The following is a 27,134-nucleotide window of genomic DNA, read 5'->3' on the forward strand; positions in this document are numbered from 1 at the left end:
GGGGGGGGGGGGGGGGAGGGGGGGAAGGAAAGGGGAGGCGGTAGAGCTCCCTGTGCCGGGACAGTCACTCACTCTCTGGGCGGTGGGGCCGGGCACAAACAGCGCCGTCCCCCCTTCAACACCACCCGCCCCCCCCCACCCCGCCCTCCTCGCACGCCCTCGGAAGCACAGGCTCGTGGCGCTGCTCTGGGGGGCTCCCGGGCACCCAGCCTCTCATCCCTAGCCCGCAGCACCTCCGGGCCCCCCTTACCCTCGAGAGGCACCGGGAGTTGTCGCAGGGGGGCCTCGGGAAATTCCCCGGACCCCTGTGCCAGGAGGTGCCCGGTGCGCCCGCCCGCCCCCCCACCCCGAGGGCGGTGCCCGGGGGCGCTGCCCCATGGAGCGGGGAGGCGGGCGCCGTCTGCTCTCGGAGCCGTGACCCGAGTCGGAGCTCCGTGTCGCAGCCGCCCCGACCCCCGCGGATCATGCGCCGTCGCCCCTGGCTCGCCGGTCCCGCCGGGCTGTGAGCCCCCCACTCCTGGCCCGTCACGGCCCGCGCGCCATGGGCAGCACCCACCCTTGCCCCTGGCTGCGGCTCCGACCTCGGCCCCAGCCGCGGCCCGCGCTCTGCGCGCTCCTGTTCTTACTGCTGCTGGCTGCCGCCGTGCCCAGGTGAGCCCTCACCTTACGCCCCGCCCTCCTGGAGAGCTGGGACCCCCAGCCACGGGGGCCTCCGGCGTTCCCGCTGGGGCAGGGGACCCTGGAAGGAGGGAGGGACAGTGTCTCAGAAAAGAGCTGGTGCCCAATGAAAGACAGTGCCCTCACAGGAGGGGGCTGAACTGGTGACAGAGTATGGGCAGTCCAGGGAGGCAAGGCAGTGCCCAGAAAAGTGATGGCTACTGGAAGAGGAGGTGTGTGTGCGGAGGGGAGCAAGTGCCAACCTGGAGTCCATGCCAGGCCAGGGGAATGCACCCCTACCCCAGGAGTAAGCTCAGACTGCGTTGCTCCTCCTTGGAGATAGCTCCCAGACAGGGGCATGGGTTGGGGGCTGGAAGGGAGTAGTTCAGGTGGGGTCACTGTGACACTGCAGCTGGAAGGGTTCTCAGTGTGTGTGTGTGTGTGTGTGTGTGTGTGTGTGTGTGTGTGTGTGTGAGATATTGTGAGCCCTGCAAGCTATGTTGTTAAATAGCAGTCTGTGTGTCCACATATGTGTGAATGTGCGAGCTTCTGGATCAGTGTATGTTAAGATGAACACGTGTGTATGCTTGTGAGTGTCTTTGTGTACGTGTGTATAATGATGCCTGACTGAAGCGTGCATGCGTGGAAGTGTTCCTGGATCTGGGTGGCCATCTCCATGTGTACAGCTGTGTGTCTGTGTGACTGTGACTGTCTGAAACATGTCTTGGGAGTGGTCTCCTGGGGATCGCTACGTATGTGAGCATCTATGCCTGGGGATGTACTTATGAAATACCGTGTACGCAGGCATTTCGGATGTGTGTCCATTTACACGTTAACCTGTGTGGGTGTGCGGCTGGCTGGGTGGTGTTGGAGGAAATGAGAGGATCAAGGACAGGAGAATGCTTTAGGAATATACATGATGGGCCAAACCTTCAGAAGCAGGCGTTGGAAAAGAGGAACTGTGGCCTTTGGGACTGAGTGTAACTTGTTCAATGGGGCCCTCCTAGCTCCCCAAAACACTCACCCACACCCAACCCCCACACCAGCAGGTCTGCACCCAACGACATTCTGGGCCTCCGCCTCCCCCCGGAGCCTGTGCTCAATGCCAACACGGTGTGCCTAACGTTGCCGGGCCTGAGTAGGCGGCAGATGGAAGTGTGTGTGCGCCACCCCGACGTGGCCGCCTCAGCCATCCAGGGCATCCAGATCGCCATCCACGAGTGCCAGCACCAGTTCCGGGACCAGCGCTGGAACTGCTCTAGTCTCGAGACTCGAAACAAGATCCCCTACGAGAGTCCCATCTTCAGCAGAGGTAGCTGCCCCTCGCCCTTGCCCTTCTGCCCACCCCATTCAGCACCCCACCCCCAAAGCTATCTGCCAACCATCCCCACTGCCTCAAGCTGGCAACCTCCCCAGGTGCCCATCTACCAACCATGCTGCTCCTCTGCTCTTTCTGGTCTTGGACAGTCCATGGGGGCCAGCCAAACGGGGAAGATGTGTCTCCAGCCTGCGCTGGGTGGGCTGACCGTAGCAGGTTCCGTGCCCGAGAGAGTTGACTCCTGGGTTATCCTGCCTGGTCATTGACACTGTATATCTCAAGCCTGGGAAATATAAGTATCTGTCACCTTCCTCAGTTTACCCTCTACCCTCTAGTAAACAGCACTTGGGATGGAGAGCCCGTGATAAAGTACCCAGAGTCAGTACGGAGGACTTTTGCCAAATGGGGTAGGTGAGGGAAGCTGGGGCAGGTAAAATGTCTGTACTTCTGCAGAAGCTCTTCCCGGCAAGGTACACCACCAGCCTCTGTGTCATTCTCACCGCCCCCGAAAACCTTCTCTGAATCAGAGGCACTGGGTGTGTGCCCGCCTCCTGCCCAGCAGGCCCCTGCCAATCCCTCTTCCCCTCACAGCCCAGAGAAGCCACAGCCCTCTCCCTGTCCTCCCTCTGTGACTTCTGAGTGACCCAGGGCCCACCCTGACAACCCTTAGGGTTGGAGATGGCAGGAGGCCTTGTCACTCATTTCTGTTCCCACCCGTCTCCTGCCCTGGTACTTTAGGCCTTGCCTCAGGCCTTTTGGGGGAAGATAGGCGTTATCCATCTCTCCTCTCAGCTGCTTGAGTGGGACAGTGTGGGGACCTGGCTCTGTGAGACTTGTCCAATTTTCTTGCCCAGTGGAGGAGGAGTTGTACCCCTATATTCTGTGCCCTTGGGGTCGGTCCAGAGGCTTCTAGGAGAGTCAGACTCTAAAGCACCCTATTCCGGAAAGAACTCGGCAAGCTGGGGCCTTTCCCTTTTCACCAGGACCCCTACTTGCATCCCCTGGGCCCCCAAGTCAGGGGCCACCGCTGCTTCCTCCAGCCCGGCCCCAGGCCGCCCGCCCCGCCCCCGCGCGCCCTCCCCACCTCCCTCCCCCGCGCGCCCGGGGCGCTGTTTCTACCCTGCCGAGCCCAGCCCGACGCGTGTGGCGGCATGCAGCCGCGAACTAATCCCCGCGGGCCGCGGCAGACGGCTCCCGGCCCGGGCCGCGCGGCTCTCCAAGGGGCACCCCCGCCCGCCCCTGCCCCGCGCTCCCGCCCCGCCCGCCCTGCCGCACCCGAGCCCCGCCAGCCGTCAGTCTGCGGCTGCCCGGGACCCCCGGCGGGGCGCCCCTCCCCGGTCGGCCCGGCGCTCGCCCACGCCAAGTGACAGGCCTGTGCCTCTCTCCTGCCCGGGCCCGGGCCCCGCCGGTGCTCGCCGCCGCCGCGCGCCTGCTCCCACTCCGGGTTTCTAGGTCATCCGTGCGCTCCCCGACGCCCCGTTTCCCCTCCAGCACCCGGGCCCGGGAGGTGAGGACACTGGAGGCCTTGCTTTGGGTTTTGCTCGCGGGGGTTTGAATAGGCGCTGAGGTTCTCACCCCTGCCGCTCCAGATGAGGCAAGGCAAGACAAGCTCTTCATCCCTCTTCCCGGCCACGGTGTCCCCAGTTCCCCTCTGGGCCTCCTGCCCCCTCTAGATAGAGCGCGCCCACGCGTCCTGATTACTTCGCCCGCTTGAGGCCCGTGTGGCCTGGTGGAGGACGTGGGGTCTTTGAAGCCCAAGGGTGAGTTCAGAGCGGTGGAAGCACGCGGGGTTGGCGCGGTGCCAGGCGCTCCCGGGTTCACCTGCAGTTTAATAAGCGGGAGGTGAGCTGGGGGGACTGGTAGGGGGAGAGGTTAGGGGTGGAGGGGGGGAGACTTGCCGGGGCTAGCCAGGGCGGGGCAGCGCCCAGCGCGTGGGGAGGGGCGGGACAGCTGCGGCCGGGCTCTGGCAGGGGGGCTGGGCTCTTTCCTTTGGCCTTGGAACACGGTCCTACCTATGTGGCTTTTGCTCCTGCATTGAGACATCCCATTTTCTACTTGTCCCTCCTCGGAGGGGACTCTAGGCTTCTGGAAGAAATTGCCACTTTCTCTTTCCAGGGGCCACGATTACAGCCCTCTCTCACTCCATATCTGTGTTCACCCTCCTCTGGGGTTATGTCGCTGTCCGTCTTGGCCCATCACTTCGAGGACTACCTAAATTTGAATTCCACGGGGCCACTCTTGGTGGCAGCCATTCCCCTGGACGGGGTCCTTCCCCCAGTTCCCCTTCTTTTCAAGTTATGAATTGTCCCATGTGGGGTCAGGTGACCTGTTTCCCCCAGGTGGAGTACTGGTTGCTGACCGCTCTTCCAACTCAGACTGCCAGTGGGATTCTCTTCAAGGTGCACTCTGCCATGTTTAAAATTCAGAGACTGCAGGGAGGAGGTGGTCCCTGGGACCTGCCACCTTAATACTCTTACTGCCATCTAATTGTCCTGACATCTCCCTGAAAATGGGTTGGGCTGAAGGGATGGAATTCCAGTGAAGGAGAGAAGAGTGCTTGAGCACCTGGAGTGGACAAGCTTGGGAAGGCAGGGCCCAGACCCATCTGGAATGGATGGAAAGAGGGGGCATGAGGCTCTAGAGCAAGCAGGGTTCTCAGCCCAATGGAAGCCCACAGTTTGAGAGTCTGGCCTCTGTTCTCCAAGGCTCTGGTTCTCCTCCCACCTCTCTTTTACATTCATCCTTGAGGAGTCTTGGTTTTATGGCTAGGCCTCCAGGCGTGGGGTGTGTGGTGGCACTCAGATGAGGAGAAGAGGCACAGGCAATTATATCCCAGGATCACCTAAAGTTCCATTATTCTAATAGCACCCAATGAATTCGCTAATACTTATTAAGTACTTGCTGTTTGGCACTGTTCTAAAGCACTTTATCTGTACTTTAACATCCTCGAACAATCCCCATGCGATAGGTCTTACTACTATCTTCATTTTACAAATGAAGCTAAGAGAGGTTGGGTAGCTTGCCATTAGTCACACAGCTTGTAAGTGAGCTATAGAGCCAGGACTCAAATGCAGGCCAGCTGTCTTTAGAGATTGCACTCAACCCCCTGCCATACTGCCTCCCAAGCTCCCACCATGTGTCCAGAGGTGAGTGGCACAATGGAGTACTCCAAGAAATGAAACTCACATGTACACACACACACACACACACACACACACACACACACACACACAGATACCTACCTTTGTTTGTACAAACGTGTAGCCACATTCAGTGTCACCCCTAAGTGTTCCCACATGCACACAACCTCTTCCTCTCTCTCAGGCCAGGCACATGAGCATGCACAGATTATATGCATGGAGGGAATGGAGACCAGATCTCTCTCCTTCCCTCCCTCTTTGACTCAAATAGGCGGGGCTCAAGCTTCTCTGACCCCTCCTGGTTCCCACTGGCTCCTGAATCCTCTCTCCTCCATGCTCCCCTGCCCTCCAAACCTCCTCCCCCAGCCCCTTCCTGGCCGTTGGCTGCAGCCTGAAGGAGCAGCTGACTCCACTTAGATGCTGGCAGTCCCTGTCCCAGATCAAAGGCAGGACGGCTAATTGTGCGTCTTAACAAGCACCCCTCCTCCCTCCATGCTCCAGGCAGCCCAGCTGGCCATGGCCCCACCCCTCTCCCCCTCCAGCTGGCCAGATGGCACAGTGCCTGCGTCTGCCCCAGACAGCCGGGGCCAGGACCGAAACTGGGGCCCTGAGTGGGAGCTGGGGGGCAGAGGCCCAGCAGTCTGGACTTCTCTGAATCTTGGATGTTGGAGCAGAGGGTGGTCACACAAGCCCTGCCTGGTCACCACTAAACGTGGCTGTGACAGCTGCCAGAGGCCATGGGATGGTGTCTTTAGCTGCCTTGGGTAGGTAGGGGGTGTTCTATGTAGACTGTAGACTACATTTTTCCAGATTCCTCCAGGCCTGCCTCTGAATGTAAAGAGCCTGGAAGATGGTGGTTGGTCTGGAAGATGGTGGTTGGTCTAGGCTGGCACATCCCCCTAGACCAGCCTCTTGCTCTTTCTTGGTGCTGTGCATAGATAGGGCCATGGAAACTGGAAATTGGGCTGGCTGGGTTTCTTACTCAGGAACATGTCTTCCCTAGAGCCAAATGTCCTTTAGCAGCCAGTTCCCAGGCCTGGGAGCTGAGAGAGCTGGGCCTGGGTCCTGCTCTGGTTCTGCTCTGTAACCCCTGTGACCTTGGGCATCCCCCTTTTGCACAGTGTGTGTGTATGAGTGTGTGTGTGTGTGTGTGTGTGTGTGTGTGTGTGTTGGAGGGGGAGATGATTTCTGAGGCTTGGGCTGCTTCTGGAAGTCTGAGTATTGCCATTTGTCCTAGGAGTGGGCTAATGACTCCCCTAGCAATAAGGGAAGCGCTCAGAGTTCCACAGCTAAAAGGCAAGGGATAAACACTGGGTGTGCTCCCCAGGGACTTAGGTCTGCCATTTCTCTTGGGCCCTACATCCCATGTCAGTGTCTACTCCTCTTTGGCTCCCACCAATTCCCAACATCCCCTTAAAAGGCTCCAGCCCAATCCTCATCCCCTCCTGTCTGTTCATAGCTGGGCTCCTTACGGAAAAGGTCTGGAGATGCCACAAGCTGGAGAGAGAAGATAGACAGGGACAGCCTGCTTCATGGGCTTCTAGTGGCCCATGTGATTTATTCTAAAATGGGTCTTGAGCTTCTGGGCTCTGTCCCTGACTGGGGAAAACAAGAAGCAATGGCCTAAAATTACAGCAGTAGTGAGTGAAGTCAGACAACAGGAAGAACTTCTCAATAATGGCTAATGTTTGTGCAGTACTTACTATGAATAAGGTGCTCTTCTAAGTACTTTAAATTTACTAACTAATTTAATGCTTGGGACAAAAATGAAGCAGGTAAAAACAATCTTGTCTTGCAGATGAGAAAACTGAAGCACAGAGGTCAAGTCACTTGGTCAAAGTTGGGTAGCTATTAACAGTTAGTAAGTGGAAGAGCCAGGATTTGAACCCAGACAATCTGGCTGCTTGAGAGTTCATACTTTTAACTACTACATGTTTTGTCAAGTTTTGTTGTTGTTGTTGTTGTTGTTGTTGTTGTTGTCATCATCCTCGTTGTTTTGGCTAGACAAGAAAAGGAGGACAGGACCCTATGATGCAGAGGGTGAGGGTGAGGGGCAGGTTTGGGCTAGGGTCTCTGTTCAGTCCTGGTTGGCTCTCTGAGGGCTACAGGAACTCCCAGAGCATGTGCTTCCAGGCTTCAGCACTAGGGTGGAAGGATCTAGAGTTTTTTTCCTCTGAATCTCTGGCCTCCCGCAAGCCATCAATCTCCAGCCAGGTCTGGGCTTCCACGACAGGTGCCTATGGCACAGGTGAGTTCTCCTCTTCATATGGAGGCTCTCATTGCTCTTGGCTTCTTCTCCCACTGCCCACACTCTCTCGCTTCCAGAGGCTGGTCAGAAACTTGTAAAATGCTGCTAGCTGGTCCCCTCTCAGATGCAGAATAAGGAAGAAGCAGCCTGTGGGGCCAGGAGCCAGACCGTCCTCTGTAAGTAGGCCTCCCCCTGCCACAGGCCCAGACCTTCCCAGAGGATGGCTCAGGCTGAGAACACCGAGGAGAAAAGTAGTGTAGACAAGTCCTGGGCCCCTGCAAGTGGTCGTCAGGGGCTTTGTGCTCCAGAGCATCAAAAAGAAGGTGTCTGCCTTAACTCACCCTTCCCTCTCAATTTTCAACACTCCTGCAGGGCAATGGGCTTATTTCCAGCATTCCTCAAACAACCTCTTCAGATGACCTAGACCCACTGCAGGCAGCGTGGCTGGGCAACGCCCGTTTCCGAGCAGATTTTCTGGGATGTCCTGTGGACAGGAAAAGGGGAAACTCTGCTGGCTCTTTCCTCTGCCTCTTGAATCTGGCAGTCAGGGAGTGTTCTGTAGTGGGGCCTAAGGGGGTGGGGCCTAAGGGGGTGGCACCAGGCAGGCAATCTTGGGGCCGGGAGCTGTCGGAGGACACCCTCCTCTTAGTTACCCTTCTGCCCATGAACATCTTCTGGGGCCTGGAATTCTATCTCTAGTCATTTATTTTTTAGCTTAAATTTTGCCTTCTTTCCGCAGGCTTATTTTTAAATTGCAAATATCACATGAGAGGTAACAGATGAAGTCCCTGATCTGAAAAAGAAATGTTTCCCAGATACTTTATGCCCAACAGGAGAGAGGTAGACACGAATTCTGAGCTTGCTAAGGGTGATGTTAGTGGAACAGGGAGTGAAGTACAAAAGAGGACTCTGGGGAGACCTCCCACACTCCACCCTGCATGCAGAACTTCTGATGTGATTTCTGCCCCTCTTTGAATCTGTGTCCTTGTCCCAGACCTTCCCCCAACACTGCGCCTCCATTTCCCCTTTGTGTGGTAAGAAGGTTGGGCAGAGAGGGCAGAGGGATGAACGTGGAGGCCCCTGAGAGTCCTTTCCCTGGATCTCCACCCTCAGGTTTCCGAGAGAGTGCCTTCGCCTACGCCATCGCTGCAGCGGGCGTAGTGCACGCGGTGTCCAATGCCTGCGCCCTGGGCAAACTGAGGGCCTGCGGCTGCGACGCCTCTCGGCGCGGGGACGAGGAGGCCTTCCGTCGGAAGCTGCACCGCCTGCAGCTGGACGCGCTGCAGCGCGGTAAGGGCCTGAGCCACGGGGTCCCGGAACACCCAGCCCTGCCCCCTGCCAGCCCGGGCCTGCAGGACTCCTGGGAGTGGGGCGGCTGTAGCCCCGATGTGGGCTTCGGGGAGCGCTTCTCCAAGGACTTTCTGGACTCCCGGGAGCCTCACAGAGACATCCACGCACGCATGAGGCTCCACAACAACCGAGTTGGGAGGCAGGTGAGAGCCCCACACCCGCCTGGGCCTGCTCCAGATTCCTCTGCCTAGGGCTCCTCCCTTCCCCCCAGGCCTTGCTCTGGGACCCAGAGCTCCCCCCTTACTCAGCAACTCTCTCATTGTCCCTGCCTAATCCAGTCATCAAACATGCATTGGATACCTACTGTGTGCCAGGCACTGGACTAGTCTGGGATGCAGGGATGAGAAAAACCCTGTCCTGGATCAGCCTGCTCCCTTTTTTTTTTTTTTTTTTTTTTTTTTTGTGGTGAGCACTGGATGGGGGGGGGGGGGACAGGGCTGCAGACAGGGCCTCCGGGGCCTTGGCCTTGCTCTGCCTCTCTGTGGCCTCCCCTATAAAGCAAGAAGGTTGAACTGGGTCATCCAGCTCCCTAGTCTCCCCTGCCCTGGCCCAGCTCTAACGTTCCATGATTCTTTGCTATCCTATGCTGTGACCCTCTACCTGTTCTCCCAGCCTTTCTGTGCAGAATGAGGGATTCCTGCAAGGGGAGGTTCCTCGGGGCCACTGAGGTCCTGTGTTATGGTTACCTTCCTCCTTTTTCTCCCTATCCTTGAATGTTCGTACTCCCTCAAAGGTCATAAATTAAAAAAGAAGAAGAAGAAGAAGAAGAAGAAGAAGAAGAAGAAGAAGAAGAAGAAAGGAAAGAAAAAAACAATCAATCGCTTGCATTTATTGAGTGCTTACTATGTGTTAGGTACCGTCTGGAGCACCACACCACATCACATATTAGCCTTTTTAATCTTTACACTACCTATGAGGGTGCTAGTAGCAGCCTCGTGTTCAAATATGGAAAGTGAGGTACAGAGAGATGAAGAAGCTTGCCCAAGGTGGTGCAGCTGGTAAGGAAGGGATAGAGGCGGATTCATCGCCAGGCAGCTGAGCCTTTCGCTCCGCAGGGTCGTCTGCGCTGGGTGCGTGCCTCCACTAAGATGCCTCCTTAGCCTTCGTGGTAGCCCAGCACCCTCCTTTTCTGGCTGTTCAGCCCCTATGCCTTCTCTCGGCTCTGCCTGGCCTGCTCAGGCCTCATTTCTGGCTTCCCCTCACCCGGCCTGGCACCTGTGCCTCCTGACTCCCCTTTCTCCTGTCCTCTGGACCCGATGCTTCACCAACTCCTTCCACAAAGACTCGGAGCTGATTCAGCTCTTCCCATCCTGACTTAGAGGTGAAGTAAACTGAGGCATATCCACCCTCAGGTCACATCCAGCTTCCACCCAGCCCTGCCCTATTAGTGCAGCTCTTTTCCCAAGCTTCCATGCTATCCCAGCCCATACCAACAGTGCCTCCTACTCCTCGTTAAACTGGTTAATTAATGGCTGCTGTCTGTGGGAAGCGAATGTTCCGGAGCCGTTGGCCAGCCGAGGCCCTGGGCTCGTTCCTCCATGGTGTTGCCACCACAGGCTGCACCTACAAGCTGCGGAGCCCTTTAACACTCAGAGGGCAGGGTCTCTCTCTTCTGGCCCTAACCGCCCAGGTGTGAGGGCCCCAGATCACTGGTCTCCCTGTCTGCAGCTGTGTTTTGGAATGGAGTCCCGGGAAAGGAAGATGTCTCCAGTGTCTCTAATGAGGATAATGTCAAGGGGTCCTTTGGGAGGAGATTCTAGGGCAGGTTGAGAGTTGGGCAGGGGGTCGGTATACCACACCCCTGTAACTACCTCCCTTGGATGCTTGGGAACTTCTCACTTTCATTGGGCTGAGGGTCTGGCTCTCTGGGGGCTGCTCCCATTCTGTATTCAGGTAGAGCTTTTGGCCCCGGTTGGTGCTCTCTGTTCCCTAGGAGGAACTGTGACATTCAGCAGTGGGCAGAATAAGCTCCAGCCGGTATAATGGGGTGAAGGGGAGACTCCTCAGCTCCTGTCCCCTCCTTAGGCTCTCTGCAAAGGGCTGCAGGGCCCAGAGAAGGCAAGGGGCTTTCTCAGCCTCCCCGCAGCCCCCACTCACAGCCTGGATTGAGGCCAGAGGCTTTGGGGATAGGATACAGTGGGGCCAGCAACCCCCTGCTTCTGGCCCCCACCTGAGGGATGGAAGGAGAGGGAATTTCCCTGAGGATCTGGGATCCCCCCTCAGGAAGCAAGAGCCTCCAGCCCCAAGGGCCCCCTGCAGCTGGTGGGAAAGGAGAAGAGGGGAGGAAGGAGGGAATTCCCCCAGGACCTGGCCTTGTGGGAGGCGGATGGGAGAACAGCAGAAGAGCAGGCGGAGTTCTTCTTCCGACTGCCTGGCTCAGGAGCTGTGCGCCCGCCTCCCCACTCTGCCCCGCTTTGGGCCTCAGCTTTTGCATCCGTTCAATGGGAGTCGGTTTCAGAAGTCTCCGAGGAGATTCTCGCAGGCCAGTGCCTGCGCTGGGAGGAGGGCCGTGGGGCCGACCGCGGGCGTCACCCCTCGCCGTGCCTCCCTCTGCAGGCGGTGATGGAGAACATGCGGCGGAAGTGCAAGTGCCACGGCACGTCAGGCAGCTGCCAGCTCAAGACGTGCTGGCAGGTGACGCCGGAGTTCCGCGCCGTGGGGGCGCTGCTGCGCAGCCGCTTCCACCGCGCCACGCTCATCCGGCCGCACAACCGCAACGGTGGCCAGCTGGAGCCCGGCCCCGCGGGGGCCCCCTCGCCAGCCCCGGGCGTCCCGGGGCCGCGGCGCCGGGCCAGCCCCGCGGACCTGGTCTACTTCGAGAAGTCGCCCGACTTCTGCGAGCGCGAGCCGCGCCTGGACTCGGCGGGCACCGTGGGCCGCCTGTGCAACAAGAGCAGCGCGGGTCCCGACGGCTGCGGTAGCATGTGCTGCGGCCGCGGCCACAACATCCTGCGCCAGACGCGCAGCGAGCGCTGCCACTGCCGCTTCCACTGGTGCTGCTTCGTGGTCTGCGAGGAGTGCCGCATCACCGAGTGGGTCAGCGTCTGCAAGTGAGCGGAAGGCTTCCTTCCCCTCCCTGAGCCTGGCCCTCTGCTGCTTGCCGTCTTGGCCCGGCAGCAGCGTCGCCCTGGCTCCTGGGAGAGGAGTTTGGACCATCTGATCCGATAGGAACCTCCCGGCTCTGAGGGTCAAGTCTGCAATCAGGGTAGAGTCCAGGCCTGCCTGGACCCCACCACTCACTTCTGGGGACTCCAGGACTGATTTGCCTCCCTGCTTCTTGCCCTAAGCTTAGACGGCTCAGTTGGGCTGGGGATTGCCCGACACCCACACCAGAGGGCAAGTGTCAGCCAGGCAGCCTCTGGGCCTGTCTCCTTTCGTGCCTTCACCTCTAACCCTGGAAGCTGAAGGGCAGGGGAGAGATGATTAGAAAAGAAGAAATGGACGTAACTGAGCTGAAGTGATTCTGTAGAGGCCTAGGATGCCCTCCCCCAAGGGCCTCTGTCCCTCATCATTCATTTAACAAATATTTATTTTGCATTCTTTGTGGCCTGGCACTCTGCAGGGGACGATGGGTGCTGGGGAGACAGATGTGAATAAGAGAGACACAGCACCGGCCTCTTGGAGTTTACATTCTGGTTGGGAGAGAGAGACAATAAACAAGTAAATATACAAACCAGGTCATCTCAGACAATGCTCTGTACCACGAAGCAAATAAAGCACGGTGCTGGATGTAGAGTGATGTGTGGGGAGTGGGGTCCCTTTAGTGTTTATTTTTTATGTTTGCATTTTAAAAGCCTGTTTTTATTTGAGTACAGTTGACACGCAATGTTACGTTCGTTTCAGGTGTACAACGTAGCGATTCAACATCTCTATACATCTGTCACCATATAATGCTATTACAATACCATTGACTCTATTCCCTATGCCGTGCCTTGTAGTGCTGTGACTAATTCATTCCATAACTGGAAGCCCATTATCTCCCACTCCCCTTCACCCATTTTGTTCATCCCCTCACCCACCTCCCCTCAGGCAACCATCAGTTTGTTCTCTGTGTTTATAGGTCTGATCCTGCTTTTTGTTTGTTCATTCGTTTTGTGTTTTAGAGTCCACATAAGAGTGAACTCATGGGGTATTTGTCTTTACTAGTCAGACTTATTACACTTAGCATAATACCCACAAGGTCCATCCATATGGTTGCACATGGCAAGATCTCCTCCTTTGTTATGGCTGCATGTATACACACACTCACACCCCACATCTTTTTCATCGATTCATTTATTGATGAACAAGGCACAAGGTATTGATGAATAAGACACATAGGTAGGAGTGTGGCCTCTTTAGATAAAGTCATTGGTCTGGGAAGGCCTCTCTGAGTTATGTTACTCATGCTGAGACCTGTGTGCCCAAGATAGCCCCGCACAGATTGAGGGAAAGGGCTTTCCAGGCCGAGGCCATGTGAATGCCAAAGGTCGGTGGTGAGAGAGATCTCCTCAGGAGGAACAGCCAACAGGCCAGTGTGATCGGATGGAGCAATCAAGGGCAGGTTAGCAGGAGAGGAGCTCGGAGGGCAGGCAAGAGTCACATCACATGTCCCTCTGGGCCATCGTAAGGAGTTGGGATTTTCCGAGGAATGAGAAACTTTCAGAGGGTCTTGAACAGGTGAGTGTCATGGTCTGATTCCCACATGGCTCACTGTACTGGGGAACTGAATGAAGAGGGGAAGAGTTAACAACAAGGGGCCAGTTAGGAAACTACAGCCATCTTCCAAACCAGACGGAACCTGCCTGAATGGAGGCTAAGGGGGATGTTGACAAGAAGCTGGAACCGGAGCTCTTAATTCCGGAGCTCTAGCTGTCCACCTTGTGCCTGAGCCCTCTGCCACAAGCCAGGACGAGTGGCGGTGCCCAGCAGCACCCTTCGGCAGAGACAGACACTCTGCGAGGAGTAATCCTGGGCAAGACCCAGCTCAACCCAGCCAGCCCAGCGCCCCAGGGAGCAGGTGGGGCTAGAAGGTGCGGCAGGGAGGAGGGTGGTGGGGGAGGGCTAGGAGACTCACTGTCTGGATGCTGGTCTCTCTGAGTGCATGCAGGGGAGATGGAGTATGTAAGTAAGGCCAGAGGCGAAGGGACATCCTTCCTCGGCCTCCTTTGTCCCAAACCCTCAAGGAGGAGGGTGGTAGAGAGGGAGGTAGAGTGGTCGGGATCTCAGAGAAAGAACACTTCACCTACTTCATCCAGACCTCCTGCTGCTCCAAGTTGAGGATCCTGCTTCCTGCCTCATTTTACCCAGAATGGCACCCTTCTGGATGAACCAGACAAGGATGAAGTCTTGTTCCTTTTCCCGATTGCCAGCCTACACGAACCCCCATATTTCCTTAGCCCATGTCTCCCTACCTCAGGGTAGGGGTGAGAAGGAAAGGACGCTCTCATGGTGGTGTATCCCTGTTGGGAGTTTTGCCCCAACTAGCTTGCCTTCAGCTTCCTCTCCTCCAACTGCCTGCATCCCGGCAGCTCCTGGACATGCCTACGACAGCCAGGCCTTCAACATGCTCAGCTCCGCTGCTTCTGGGGAGGACAGAGTTTCTCTCCCCAACCCCCAAAAGACAGCCCCACAGGCAGGCGGGTTAGAGTCCCCCGGGGAGGAGGGGTAAGCGGGAGCAGCCGACACACCTGCCTCATTCCTTTCCTCTTGTTCACCCAGGAGGGAGCTGTGGGGGCTGGGTTCCCCGCCCCCTTGCTCCCTCCCATCCCAGGGAGGAGGAGAAAAGAGGTAGGGGGTGAGGAAGAGAGGACTGAGTGGGGAGCACTCCCACCCCCAGCAGTGTCCACTGCGTATTAGCTTTGACCTCACCCTCCGGTGCCTTCCAGGCTTAAGGAGCACAGAGCCAGGGGGAGGAGAGACTGGAGAGATACAGGATCAGGGCTGGGATAATGAGGTAGGAGCAGGAATACTGCAGAGCCTGCTGCCTCCAGAGAGGAGTGAGTGGTGGGGTGGGGCAGGGGCTGGACACCACGTTGTGGGGGGAAGGACGTGTTCCAGTCAAGTCCTGGTGAGCTGATATATGCTGGCAGGATCTGTAAAGGAAGAGAGTGAAAGTTGGGGAAGGAACAAACAAGGTGTTACCCACTCCATATCCTCCCTCCGGGCCAGAAGCTGGCTAGGGTCTCAGGGCAAAAGCTGGACCCCACAACTGAAAAGGGGGATGTAGGATCTGGCAATGGTCTTAAAGGGAGATGTGGAGGTGATGAAGGGCAGGAAAATAGGGCCCAAGGGGCACAGGGCTTAGGCATCCTGGCTGAAGGGCGAGACAGAAATCAATGTGCTGACTGGAAATTGGGGGTGATGGAGGTAGATGGGAGGAAGAACTTGCCAAATAGCTTGGGGGAGGACCAGGGTTGCAATTTTGGAATAAGAACAGATGGTGGACCATAGATTAGAGCGGAAGGGAACTGTCCTGGTCCCCAATACCTTTCACCTTGATGGACCCTGGGTCACCTCCTTGCAGGAGGAAAAACTAGTATGGTCTGATAGAGCCTGGATGGCCCCAGCTGGAGGGAGAGGGAGAACTAACAGAGAATGAGGGTGGTGGACAGATCAGCAGGCAGTGGTCAGGTTAAGGGTCAGGGAGCGGCAGCCAGACCGGGGTGGGGATCAGAACCCAGGCATCCTGCTTTCCAGTCACTCAAGGTCCCAGGGCTGAAATAAGAGGAAAGAGGCAGAGGTAGAGGCCCTAACAACTCTAGGAAGACCCAGGATGAGAAGCTAGGTCAGCTTCTCCAAGCCCTCCTCCTCCCAGATCAATGCGCCCCCAGCTAGCCCCCGGCAGGGGGCCTTCCACGTTGGAGTTTGGCCAGGCTCTAGTCGCGGCCCCCTTCCTCCCCTCCACCATCCCCCCTTCTCATGTGGTTGCCGGCAGCTGCCTGCGGTCGCCCCAACCCCTGCGCTCAAGGCACGGGGACTTTCCAACAGGGGAAAAAATGACTTAATGAGAGTGGGAGCCGGGGGCGGGAGGGACAGGTCCCTGTAATCACCGCTCCACTGTGAGGCCTGTGCGCCTCAGGGGCCATTCCGGGCTTCCTGCTGCCAGCGCCCCCCTCAGGCTCTGTCGGGGAGGTGGACGGGCTGGGGACAGGGGGATCCCTTTTCAGGTTTCAGACTCTTTGGGCCCTCTGGCCACGTTTGCTCCCTAGGCTTGAGGTGCGTGGAAGCTGGGACGCCCCATGATCCCTCTCCAGACTTTGTCCTTGAAGTTGCGCGGGGGTGGAGGGGGATGAGTGGCAGTCTCTCCTAGGAGCCAGGGTTCTCTGCTGGTGGATTAGAGGGGTGAAGGATCAGGAGTAGAGCCCTGTGCCACTTTGCGCCTGCGCACTTCGAAACTTCCCCGGTTACTGTGGCAACCAGGGCAGTCGAGGTGTGTCCGCGGGGCTGGGAGGCGCCCACTCCCCCTTTTCTCGCCGCCCCTGCGGGCCAGGCCCGGCCGCTGCGGTGCGCGGGGGTGGGGGTGTGCCGTTACCATGGCAAGGGTGCGCTAGGAGGGCACATTCTTCCCCAGGGTGGGAGCGCCCTGGGGATACGAGAAGGGGGGGGTGGTGACGGGGGCGGCAGAAAGGGAAGCGGCGGGTGGTGGTGGAGGGAGGGTCATAACGAGGGGAGGAGTCTCGGACAGGATGAACCAGGGCTCCTTGGGGTTGGGGTGGGGAGTTTGGAATCTACCCCCCTCTGCCTAGCTCTCCAGAGACGTCCAGCTCCTCCTCCGAAACTCTCGCTAGGGTTCAAGCCCCTCCGTCCCCACTTTCCGGGGAAGGGATCCCCTACTACCGAATGAAAGGTCTTTTAGCTTCCCCCTGAGACCAGGCTCTGCGAGCTTAGTGTTTGTCCCTTTCCTTCCCCCACCCCAAGCGAAGCTGCAGCCCAGACTGCGACCTGAAGCCCTGCAATTAAGCCCCTCGCCCGCCCCTGCGCCGCCCGCCGGCCCTCTGCCAGACCGGGCCTGCACCGTCAATTACAGCCGTGCGCAGCAGCTGATTACTCCGGAGTCAGGGAAGCAGCCGGGGTGGGGACAGCTGGCAGGCCAAGGGGGCGGGGTCCCTGAGGTTGTCCCCTGCCCAGGATCCTTAATTGGAACTTCGAACTGCGGCCCTCTAGCCCAACTTCTCCGCTGCAGGCAACATGGGGGGGGGGGGGAGGGAGGGGGGGACAGGTCTAGTTAGTGCTCTGTCCGGCTGTGCCTCAATTTCTCTCTTCTTGAATGCACACCGCACCCGGGCAGAAAGAGTGCAGGGAGGTTGTGTGTGGTGTGGTGTGGTATGGTGTGGTGTGGTGTGGTGTGGTGTGGTGTGGTGTGGTGTGGTGTGGTGTGTGTGTTGGACGTCTGGACTCGAGGGCTGGGTACTCCAGAAGCTCAAAGCCCTCAAGGCCGGCTCTCTTTCCCGCCGCAGACAGTCGCGTGGGTCTCCCCTGGCCCGGAGCCCCACCCGGTGGACCTGGCTCTGTCTTGCTGAGCCAGCCTCAGGGTGGCTGCCAGCCCATACTTTGCTTTTGTGGGAATCAGAGTCCCTTCTGGGCAGGAGGCTTCTCTCTCCTCACTTCTACCCTACAGGGGAAGGCAAACTAGGACCCTGCAGAGCAGCGATGGTGGCGTATTCTGCCATCACCCTTGCCCCTGCATCCCGTCTTCGCTCTCTCCCTGCCTGCAGGCCTGGAGGGGCTGGGGTTGAGCTAGCGTCTCCCGCGGTCCAGCTCCCCACATCTGGCCGGCAGCTGGCACCCGCCCACTGCGTACTGCTGTGGCCCCAGCGCCCTCTGTTGGTGAGGAGCGGTGGTGCACTAGCTTTCGAGCCTGGGCCGCCCGCAGCCGCCGCCACCGCCACGGGTCTCGCTTCAGTTCTTCGGGTCTCGAGGTCCACCCATTCGGCGCCCCTTGTCCTGGGGTACAACCTGACTCCTTCAGCTCTTCGAATTCTGCCGGCCGTGGCCTCGATGACCTTTCCTCTGTGTACTTGAAGTCTCTGTGTACTTGAAACCTTGTTCCGTGTGACTTAGCTATCCCCCAACCTCTCATCCTCCCTAGTCGTCCCTGCTTCGTGGGCAAGTTCTGAGGCGCGGTCTCTCTGCGCCCAATGCAAAAGTCCTCAAATAGGAACATGATTACATAAATCAACGCCCATCTGCTCAATGGAATTCTTCACAGCGTCCTTAAAAGTGAGGTGGTTGAAGCATATTTAGTGACTGAGACAGTGTTTGCTCTATATGGTGTGTGTGTGTGTGTGTGTGTGTGTGTGTGTGTGTACAAGATACAAAATAGCACAGGGCAGGATCCTTCCTTTAGTGCAACAAAAATTTATAGATGTGATTTGAATTTTAAAAGTCTAAAATAAGCAGCAAATTGCTAATGGAAACTATTTCTGGATGATGGGATTATAGGTGGTTTAAAATTTGTTCTCTTTATCCACATTTTTGTTTATAATGAACACGTATTACTTGGGCACAATAATTCCATATTCAGAATATTTTTGGCCCCAAATGTGAGCATTGCATATAATGAGAATATACTAAAGAAAGAAACCTTCTAAAACTAGGAATTAGGGAGATCTGCTCTCCTGACAAGAGCTAATATGATTATGTCATTAGGATTTTCTTCTTAAAATCGTGATGGTTTGTAGTGAAAGCAGGTTTCCAGCCTCTGAATCCCAAGGCCCAGGATGCCAAGAAGTTGTAGAAATCCATAGGCACAGCCAGCATTCTCGTGATGAATAACTGATTTAGCTCCCATTATGCTGCATATGTAAACAGCTGTTGCCCTGATTGATAACATAGAAACAATTTTGTAAGTTTAATACTTTTTTTTCCCTCAGTCTTGCTCCTCTTCCATCTCTTTGCAAGATGACACATCATTAACTGCCCTCTCCTTAGAAATATTCTACTATTTTGTGCACTGGCTGACCACGCCCCCTCACTCCCCACTGCCTCAGGGATTTCATTCACTCCTTCCTTGTCTTTTTTCTTTTTATTTGATGTAAAAGAAAAATTACAATATACAAAGAACTTTCCCCTTCCTTGAACCACTTGGGAGTAAGTTGCTTACATGATGTCCCATCACTCCATATACTTTGGTGTATATGTCTTACAAAAAAAGGACGTTCTTGGGGCACCTGGGTGGCTCAGTCGGTTGAGTGGTTGAGTGTCTGACTTCAGCTCAGGTCATGATCTCACAGGTTCATGAGTTCACACCTCCTGTAGGGCTCTGTGCTGACAGCTCAGAGCCTGGAATCTGCTTCAGATTCTGTGTCTCCCTCTCTCTCTGTCCCTTGCCCACCCACGCTCTCTCTCTCAAAAAATGAATAGATTTTTTTAAAGGACATTCTCCTACATAACAATGCAATGCTCATGATCAGGAAATTAACATTGATACATTCATATTGTCTAATACCCAGACCTTATTGCACTTTCATCAATTGGCCTAATGATGAAAGGATCCAGGTCCAGAATTATTCATTACATTCAGTTATCATGTCTTTCCAGACTCCTTCAGTCTGAGACAGTGTCTAAGGTTTCTTTTGCTTTCGTGATCAGGACAATTCAAAAGACTGCAGACCTATTATATTGCAGAATGTCTCTCAATTTGGGTTTATCTGTTGTTTCCTCATGATTACATTAGGGGTATGCATCTTTGGCCCCATTATTATAGGCGTGAGTGTTTTACTTGTTGAATCGTTATTTATTTTGATGCTCAAAAATTTCCCAGATTTGGCCACCTGCCAAGCTGGCTTCTATCATAATTCTTTGAGCACTTCCTTACTTCCAGGTTCATCTTGTACTTTCTCTGCTCCATCCCTGCAACCAGCCATTTATCCAAGGCACCTTTGTTCTTTTTTAATGGAGAGTGATATTTAGAAATCAAGATCTGGGTGCTAGGTGTGTTCATTGTTCTTGGAGTGTCACTGCTTTTGGGCCTCTCAGTGGACAGTGCTAGGAAATACACACACACACACACACACATTTCTATTTATTGATAGATCAATCAATCTCTCTATGCAGAAAGCCAAGAGTGCACACCATACCTTCAATTCCAGTCCAACACCACAAGGTTTATTCTAATTTTCTCCCTTTCTGGGGTGCCTGGGGGGCTCAGTTGGTTATCTGACTTCGGCCCAGGTCATGATCTCACGTCTCATGGGTCCAAGACCCACATCAGGCTCTGTGCTGACAGCTCAGAGCCTGGAGCCTGCTTCAAATTCTGTGTCTCCCTCTGTCTCTGCCCCTCCCTTACTCTCTCTCTCTCTCAAAAATAAATAAACATTTAAGTATTTTCATTTTCTCCCTTTCTATTTCTGTGGTGCCCTCCTCCCTTGTTAGAAGGGTTATTTAATCCCTTTGTAAATCGCTGCCATTGCTGCTGCTCCCTCCACTCCCCTTGCAGACTTCAGCTTCTCCCATCTCGGCCTTGATAGCCTATGCTAGGCTAATGCACCCCTGCCCCTTGCCCTCACAGGAGTGCTTTACTTTGGGCCCCCATCATGGCTTGGGAGCCAAATTATTCCTTCCAGGCAGGAAAGCTGGGGACAGTTTTACTCTTTCTTGAAGCTCTGGATATAATTCTCAATTCTTTCTATTCAGTAAATGGCAACTGCTCTCCTAGCTGCTCCTATTAAAAGCTCTGGAGACACTGGACTCCTTTATTTCTCGGACACCTCACATGCAATCTATCAGAAAATCCTGTGGGTTCTCCTTCTGTTTATTTCCAGAGTCTGATCACATGTCATGTCCTCCCTCATCACCATCCTGGTCCAAGCCACCCCGGGTCTCTTGCCTTGAATGACTGCAGTTGTCTGCTAGTTGGTCTCCCTGCTTCTGCCCTTGCACACCCCCAGTCTACTCTATATATAGCAGCCAGAACAATCCTTTTAAAGTGTTAGTCATGTTGTGTGCTTCCTCTGCTCAAAATTCTCCAAAGTCTTTCTATCTCATTCAGAACAAGAGCCAAAGTACTTGCAATGACTTGCAAGGCCCTACAGGATCTGGCTCCCACTCCCACTCCCACCTTTACCTCTTTTCCTACTCTTGCCCTTACCCATTTACTTTAGCCACACTGTTCTCTTGGCTGTTCTTTGCGGAAACCAAATTGCCCTGCCTCAGGGCCTTTGCACTTACTATTCCCTCTGCCTGAAATAGGTTTCCCCTAGTAACCATGTGGATGTTGCCTCTCTTCATTCAGGACTTCACTCAGATATCTCCTTACAAGAGGGGACTTTGCAGAACAACCTATCTTATCTAAAACAGCAAACTTCCTCTTCCTTTTCCCTTGCTTTATTTCTCTTCATAGTACACATCACATATCTGACATATTTGTGTATTTGTTTACTGTCTGTCTCTGTACTCTATAATGGAAACTCCATGAGAGCTGAGCCCCTCTTTTATTTTTTTTTGTTGTATGTCTATGGCAAGAATGGTACTGAGTACATAGTAGGTACTCAATAAATACAAGTGAATGAATAAATGAATGAACATCTATGACAATGACTACCAATTTGTCTTCAGGCCCAGCCTAGGATTTTTCTTGAAGTTCTGGCTGCCAGTTAGATATGTTCTGATGTGGGTCTGTGGCACCACAAACTGAAGCTTTATTAAAGCAGGTTCATTATCTCATGTATGTATTTATTAATTTAGAACTGAGACTTTGTTTTCCCCACTGCTGTCTTCCCAATGCCTAGAACAGTGCCTGGCATAGAGCAGGCAATTAATAGTTGTTGAATAAATGAATGGAAGATTTCCCCCTCCAAACTGTTTTTCCTGACTTGCTTGTTTCTCTTTGTAACATTATTGTTTTCCTAGTTGCTAAGACTCAAAACTCTGTCAACGTGGACTTTCCCTTCTCTTCTTTTTTCCACATCCAGTCAGTGGCCAAAAGCTGCTGTTTCTCCCACTTCTTTGGCACTGGCAATATTGTGCTTCATCATACACCCCAAACGTCATGAAGACCTCCCAACTGGCCTCTCTCATTCCTGTTTTTCTCTCTTCAATCTATCTTTATCAGATTTTTCTATTTTTTCTCGCCCATAAAGTGCTCTGATCATGTCACTTCCTCTGGCTGAAGATTTCAATGGGTCTTTGTGCCAATTAGGGTTCTTAATTGCAGACAACAGAAATGGACTCTGGTTCACTTAAGTAGAAGAGAAATTTCCTGGAATGATATCCGGAAACACACAAAATTGACATGAAGTCTCCAGAATCAGGCTCGGGAAATAGTCAGGAACCAAGAGAGGCTAAGGAACCAGAACCTCAGTCAGGTCTTGCCTTAGGATCAACCTGATTAGGGGACTCTGCTGTTTCAGTGTAACATGGTGTGCAAAGGAGAAAAACTGGAGGTGATGGCTTGTGGCATATCATGGAGGGCTTCAGGGAAACAAATCATAAGAGACTCTTAAAAATAGAGAACAAACAGCGGGTTGATGGAGGGAGGTGGGTGGGGGATGGGCTAGATGGGTGATGGGTACTAAGGAGGGCACTTGCTGTGATGAACCCTGGGTATTATATGTAAGGGATGAATCACTGAATTCTACTCCTGAAACGAATATTGCATTATATGTTAACTAATTAGAATTGCAACAAATTTGAAAAGAAAAAAAATAAAATAAAAAGCCGTCTTGGACATCCAGCCCAGATGAGCCTTCAGATGACTCCAGCCCCAGCTTCAATCTGACTGCCACTGCATGACAGACCCCAGTGAGAACTGCCCAGCTGAGTGGAGTCAACCCATAGGACTGTGAAAGATAAAAATAAAATTTTATTTTAAGCCACTAAATTGGGGGCGGGCTGTTTGTTACACATTAATAGAGAACCAAAACTTGTCCCTTGGTGGTCCGTGTTCTGCTCTCTCTAGAATGCTTCCTCACTGTCCTTTTTTTTTTTTTTTTAATTTTTATTTAAATTCCAGTTAGGTAACATACAGTGTAATATTAGTTTCACCACAGCAAGTGCACTTCTTAATCCCCACCACCTATTTCCCCCACCCTCCCCCCACTTCCCCTTTGGTAACCATCAGTTTGCTCTCTACAGTTAAGAGCCTGTTTCTTGGTTTGCCCCTCTCTTTCTTTTTTTCCCCTTTGCTCATTTTTTTCCTTAAGTTCTACATATGAGTGAAATCGTATGGTATTTGTCTTTCTCTGACTGACTTATTTCACTTAGCGTAATAACTCTCCAGCCCCTTCCATGTTGTTCCAAATGGCAAGATTTCATTCCTTTTTATAGCTCAGCAATATTCTGTTGTGTATATACATGCATCTTCTTTATCCATTCATCAGTCAATGAACACGTGGGCTATTTTCATAGTTTGGCTATTGTCGATGATGCTGTTATAAACATCAGGGTGCATGTATCCCTTTGAATTAGTATTTTTGTATTCTTTGCGTAAATGCCTAGTCCCCACTGTCCTATATTACCCATGTAGCCACTCATATCTGCACTTGTCAGAATCCTTCTGATGAGTGTGGCAGAGCACAGAGGAAAGAGCCAGGCTTTAGGGTCCATGTGTGGGATGGGAGGGGCTGAATCTAATTTAGCCTTTCTCTATCCCTGTGACCTCAGGCAGAATAATTAATTTCTCTGGACCTCAGTTTCTGTATCTGCCATCTGGAAATTAGAAAACGTTTCTCCTGGATTTGTTTGAGGACAAGATATGAAATCTGCAAAATATCCATGTGTCTCATTTTAGTTTCAGTGAACAGTAGCCTTTAGCAGATACCAAGCCTTCTAGGCCTGCATCACTGGCATTCCTGAGGTCTACCTGTTGTCACTTATGAACTATATAGTTTTGGACAAATCCCTTAAACTTCTCTGAGCCTTACCCTCCTTATATGTAACATGGGTTTGATGATAATTTCTGTATAATGGGGCTTCTTGACGGGGCTAAAGCCTGGGCTGTCTTGTGGTGTGAGGAGACACTGCCCCCTCGAGGCAGAACGCCCAAGACCCTTAAGCCACATCCCTCAATCTGCAAGGCATCAGGAATCCTCTGGAAGAAGACAAAAACTATGCCCGCAATTGGGGTTCAGGAATGAACAAACATGTCTAGTGGGCAGAGAGAATGTGGCAGATGCTAGGCTGCACGGAGGAACAGCAGAGGCCCCGAGAGTTCATCACCCAGAGAGAGAAACAGTTTTCGATGGAGCGGGAAGGGGCACACTGAACAAAGCAGGGGGAGAGGTGTTACTTGGAATGGTGTGAAGCTGGGCATGACCACCTTGTGAATCAGCACATCCCCATCCTCTACTCTCCCAGGGCCTTCCTGGTGGAGAAGGAAAGATCTGGGGTATAAGAGCACAGGCAGGGGTCACCAGGGACATACACCTCTATCATGGGAACCCTTATGAAAAGCTGAGAAGCAGCAGCAGAAGATTCTTTCTTACCTCAGAAAGGGAGAGGTGTGCCAGGAGTCCATGGGCATAGGAATCCACGGGCCAGTGAGCATGTAGACAGGCTAGCCATGATGTTGAGGTGGGTGGCATTGGGGAGTAGCCCTGACCACCTGGGAGGCAACCCCACTGGGTTTCTTCTTGGATTCCCACTAGAATCAAGGAGACAGGGAAATCCAGGAAGTTACGGATTAGCACATGCTGTGTGATTCCAGGTGCATCCTGTGCAAAAGCAAGCAAAATTAATTTCAGCTATTAGAAGGCAAGATAGTGGTTATCCCATAGTGGGAGTATGATTAGAAAGAAACATGACGGGCATTCTGGGGGCTGGTAATGTTTTGCTTCTTCATCATCGGGCTGGTTATACCAGTCAGTGTGTTCATTTCATAAGAACTTAAGTGCACTTAAGATTTGTGCACTTTTCTGTATGCTACTTTGGTAACAAGTTAACATACACACAACTGTTTGGGAAAAGGAGGATGAACAGTCATTTTCTACTTCAAGCCCTCTGAGGTGTAGCCATATCAGGGAAGTGGGGTAAGAGATTAGGGGATTGGAGGCAGGGACCACCTGGTATCTGGCCAGACTTATTTCATTTCTCCCTCCATTCATTCACTCAGTTATGGTTTATTAAATTAAGTACCTCCTACACACTGAACACCGCACAACATATAAGGGGTTAAAAAGATTATTAATAGCTATAACTTCCATTTATTGAATGCTTATTCTGGAGTAGGCACTGAATATACACCCAATCCTCATAATCCCGTGAAAGTATTAATATCCTTATCTATCAGTTGAGTCTCAGAAAGGTTAAGCAAGTTGTTCAAGGTCACACAGCATAGAAAGTGTCTGGATTTGCATATGAACATGAGTCTTGTGAACCCAAAGATGGAATACTTTTCACTGAGCTACAGTGTCCTCTAGGAATCTAGGAGTCTGCTGACAGATTGCTTTACCATGTAATGAGGCCTTACATTCAGACTGGTCACATCCTTTCCCACTTCCAGCAGATTCCTCCATTTTTGAGCCTGTTTCCCCATCTGTACAACCAGGGTAAAAACCACGCCTTTCTCTTGGGGTTATTGTGGGAATTAAAAGACATGACGTGTATAGAGCCCAGTGTCCGGCAGTCATTAATATTTTTGAGTCCTTATCACCCATATACGACAGAACCGGACCAGGGTCAGGTTGAAGGCGGATCCCCACCCCTCCGCTCCTGATCCGAACCTCGGGCCTGATGGACTTAACTGCGCCTTAACAGCCCGGTCCATGCTGCTAGAAAACGTGCCAGGCGAAGAGCTCTCGTCCCAAACACTAGCCAAGAAAGTCGCCACCAGGGAATGTCACCACCAGCAGTCCCGCCGGGGGCTGCTCTCCGGGGTTAGCCGGGACAGGCGAGAAGTCGTGATATCGCGAGACCTGGTGGGATGAAAGGGTTTTCAGGACGGAAGTGAGGGGCGGGTCCGAGGGAGCGCGCTCCTTTTGAAATCGGAGGTGGAGGTATGCCGATCTTAAAGGTGGGCTGGACGCATCTGACACTCCGGACCTCGAGTGGGGGCCACAGGAGGAGGCAAGTGGGTCGGCGGGACCTCTGCGTGGGGTTTGGCTGTCAGTGGCCACAGCTTTTTTCACTGGGCACGCTTTGGGCCGGCCACGAGCTGTGAGCCATGCTGGCGAGGCCGCTGAACCTCCCTCCAAACGTGAGTAACCTTTCCTCCCTCTTGGCTCGACTCAGCCGTATAAAGAGCCCTTTGTAGCCTTAGGTGATTTGCCCCAATGCTGACGCAACTTCATTTGCTGGATCCTCACCCTCCCAGGCCCCCTCTATGGCCATGGAAGAGGTCGTGTTTTTATAAAGGTAGTAAAACCTGGCATTATTATTATTATTATTATTATTATTATTATTATTATTATTATTTCGGGGAAGAGAGAGTGCGAGTGGTGGAGGAGCAGAGAGAGAGGGAGACAGAATCCCAAGCAGGCTCCGCACTGTCAGCACAGAGCCCCACATGGGGCTTGAACCCACTAAACGTGAGATCATGACCTAAGCCGAAATCAAGAGTCAGACGCTTAACCGACGGAGCCACCCAGGTGCCCCCAAACTAAGACATTTTAACCCAACTCTGTTAAGACCACTAGTGGTCTCTTTTCACCTATGACTTCCCTATCGGGGGAGGAGGGCACTGAAGTAGCCATGAGCATTTTTAGGCATTTTGGAGTAGGGAATACACTTAATTTGAGTTAAGTGGGACACATATATTAGATTCCTGTATATAGTTAAGTTATTGCTCACCTTCCCAGTGTAGTAGAGGCTTCTAGAATACTTCTAACCCCCATTGTGCTGAATCACAAGCATGGTGACCTGAAGGTACCAGAGGTCCTTTGTTCCTAGAGTGTCCAGCACCAGAAGAATGAAGAGATATAAAAGATTAATCACTGGACATGAAAATGCAGAAGTCCTTGAAATTATATAGCTCATAAAGAAAAAAAAACTTGATGGAGATTTCCCCAAAGTTGAGAATGATTTTAAAATAGTAAGTGGGGATGACGGAAGAATCTTTTTGAACTAGGAATAATAAAGAGCAAATTTTGATCAACAGTGAGAGAAAAAGACTGAATCATCTTCCTTCTTCATAGAAAACATTACAAACTTGTCTTAGGAAACCATTAAAGAATTTGTAGCCAAAAAACGTAGTGGACAAAAAATGGATAGTGGCATGCCAGGCAATTAATATAACAAATGTGTAATTTTAAAAAAATAGAAAAATTTTTTGCATTACCTTTTTAAAATTTGTAGTTTGATGTAATTTCTCATTATAAATATTCACATCTGTACCTAATTTTGTTCTTAAAATTTTATATAGTCTTTTTCTTAAAGGGGTCCTATGAAATGATAAAAACTTCAGGCCCCACAAAATCTAGATACACCCTTGTGCAGTTGTCATTTCCTCCTAATCACTCTGATCAGGGCAAGGCATGTGTTTATTCTCGTAATTTCTGAGATGAGC

General features: G+C 53.0%; 1 protein-coding gene and 1 long non-coding RNA gene across 2 annotated transcripts; one reads left to right on the forward strand and one right to left on the reverse strand.

Moving 5' to 3' along the window:
- Window positions 1–147: 147 nt before the first annotated feature.
- On the forward strand, window positions 148–12,724 carry WNT10A (Wnt family member 10A). Its single transcript, XM_027050400.2, has 4 exons — window positions 148–651; window positions 1,707–1,969; window positions 8,477–8,856; window positions 11,270–12,724. The coding sequence occupies exons 1-4, from the start codon at window positions 542–544 to the stop codon at window positions 11,765–11,767; spliced, it is 1,251 nt and encodes a 416-aa protein (XP_026906201.1). The 5' UTR covers window positions 148–541; the 3' UTR covers window positions 11,768–12,724.
- LOC128314132 (uncharacterized) lies at window positions 12,214–25,542 on the reverse strand. The gene is made up of 3 exons (XR_008295575.1): window positions 25,354–25,542; window positions 24,118–24,275; window positions 12,214–14,787 (listed from the first exon to the last, which is right to left on the reverse strand). It is a non-coding gene; the product is annotated as an uncharacterized LOC128314132 (long non-coding RNA).
- Between the last annotated feature and the right edge of the window lie 1,592 nt (window positions 25,543–27,134).

This window comes from Acinonyx jubatus, chromosome C1 (assembly GCF_027475565.1).
Source record: "Acinonyx jubatus isolate Ajub_Pintada_27869175 chromosome C1, VMU_Ajub_asm_v1.0, whole genome shotgun sequence".
Lineage (NCBI taxonomy): Eukaryota > Metazoa > Chordata > Mammalia > Carnivora > Felidae > Acinonyx > Acinonyx jubatus.

What these genes read in the sequence shown, in the direction of transcription:
- WNT10A (XM_027050400.2), top strand. Translation starts at nt 542, where the DNA reads ATGGGCAGCACCCACCCTTGCCCCTGGCTGCGGCTCCGACCTCGGCCC. An exon ending in GAGTCCCATCTTCAGCAGAG is followed by an intron (nt 1,970 to 8,476) that starts GTAGCTGCCCCT and finishes CTCCACCCTCAG; the next exon opens with GTTTCCGAGAGAGTGCCTTC. An exon ending in ACAACCGAGTTGGGAGGCAG is followed by an intron (nt 8,857 to 11,269) that starts GTGAGAGCCCCA and finishes CTCCCTCTGCAG; the next exon opens with GCGGTGATGGAGAACATGCG.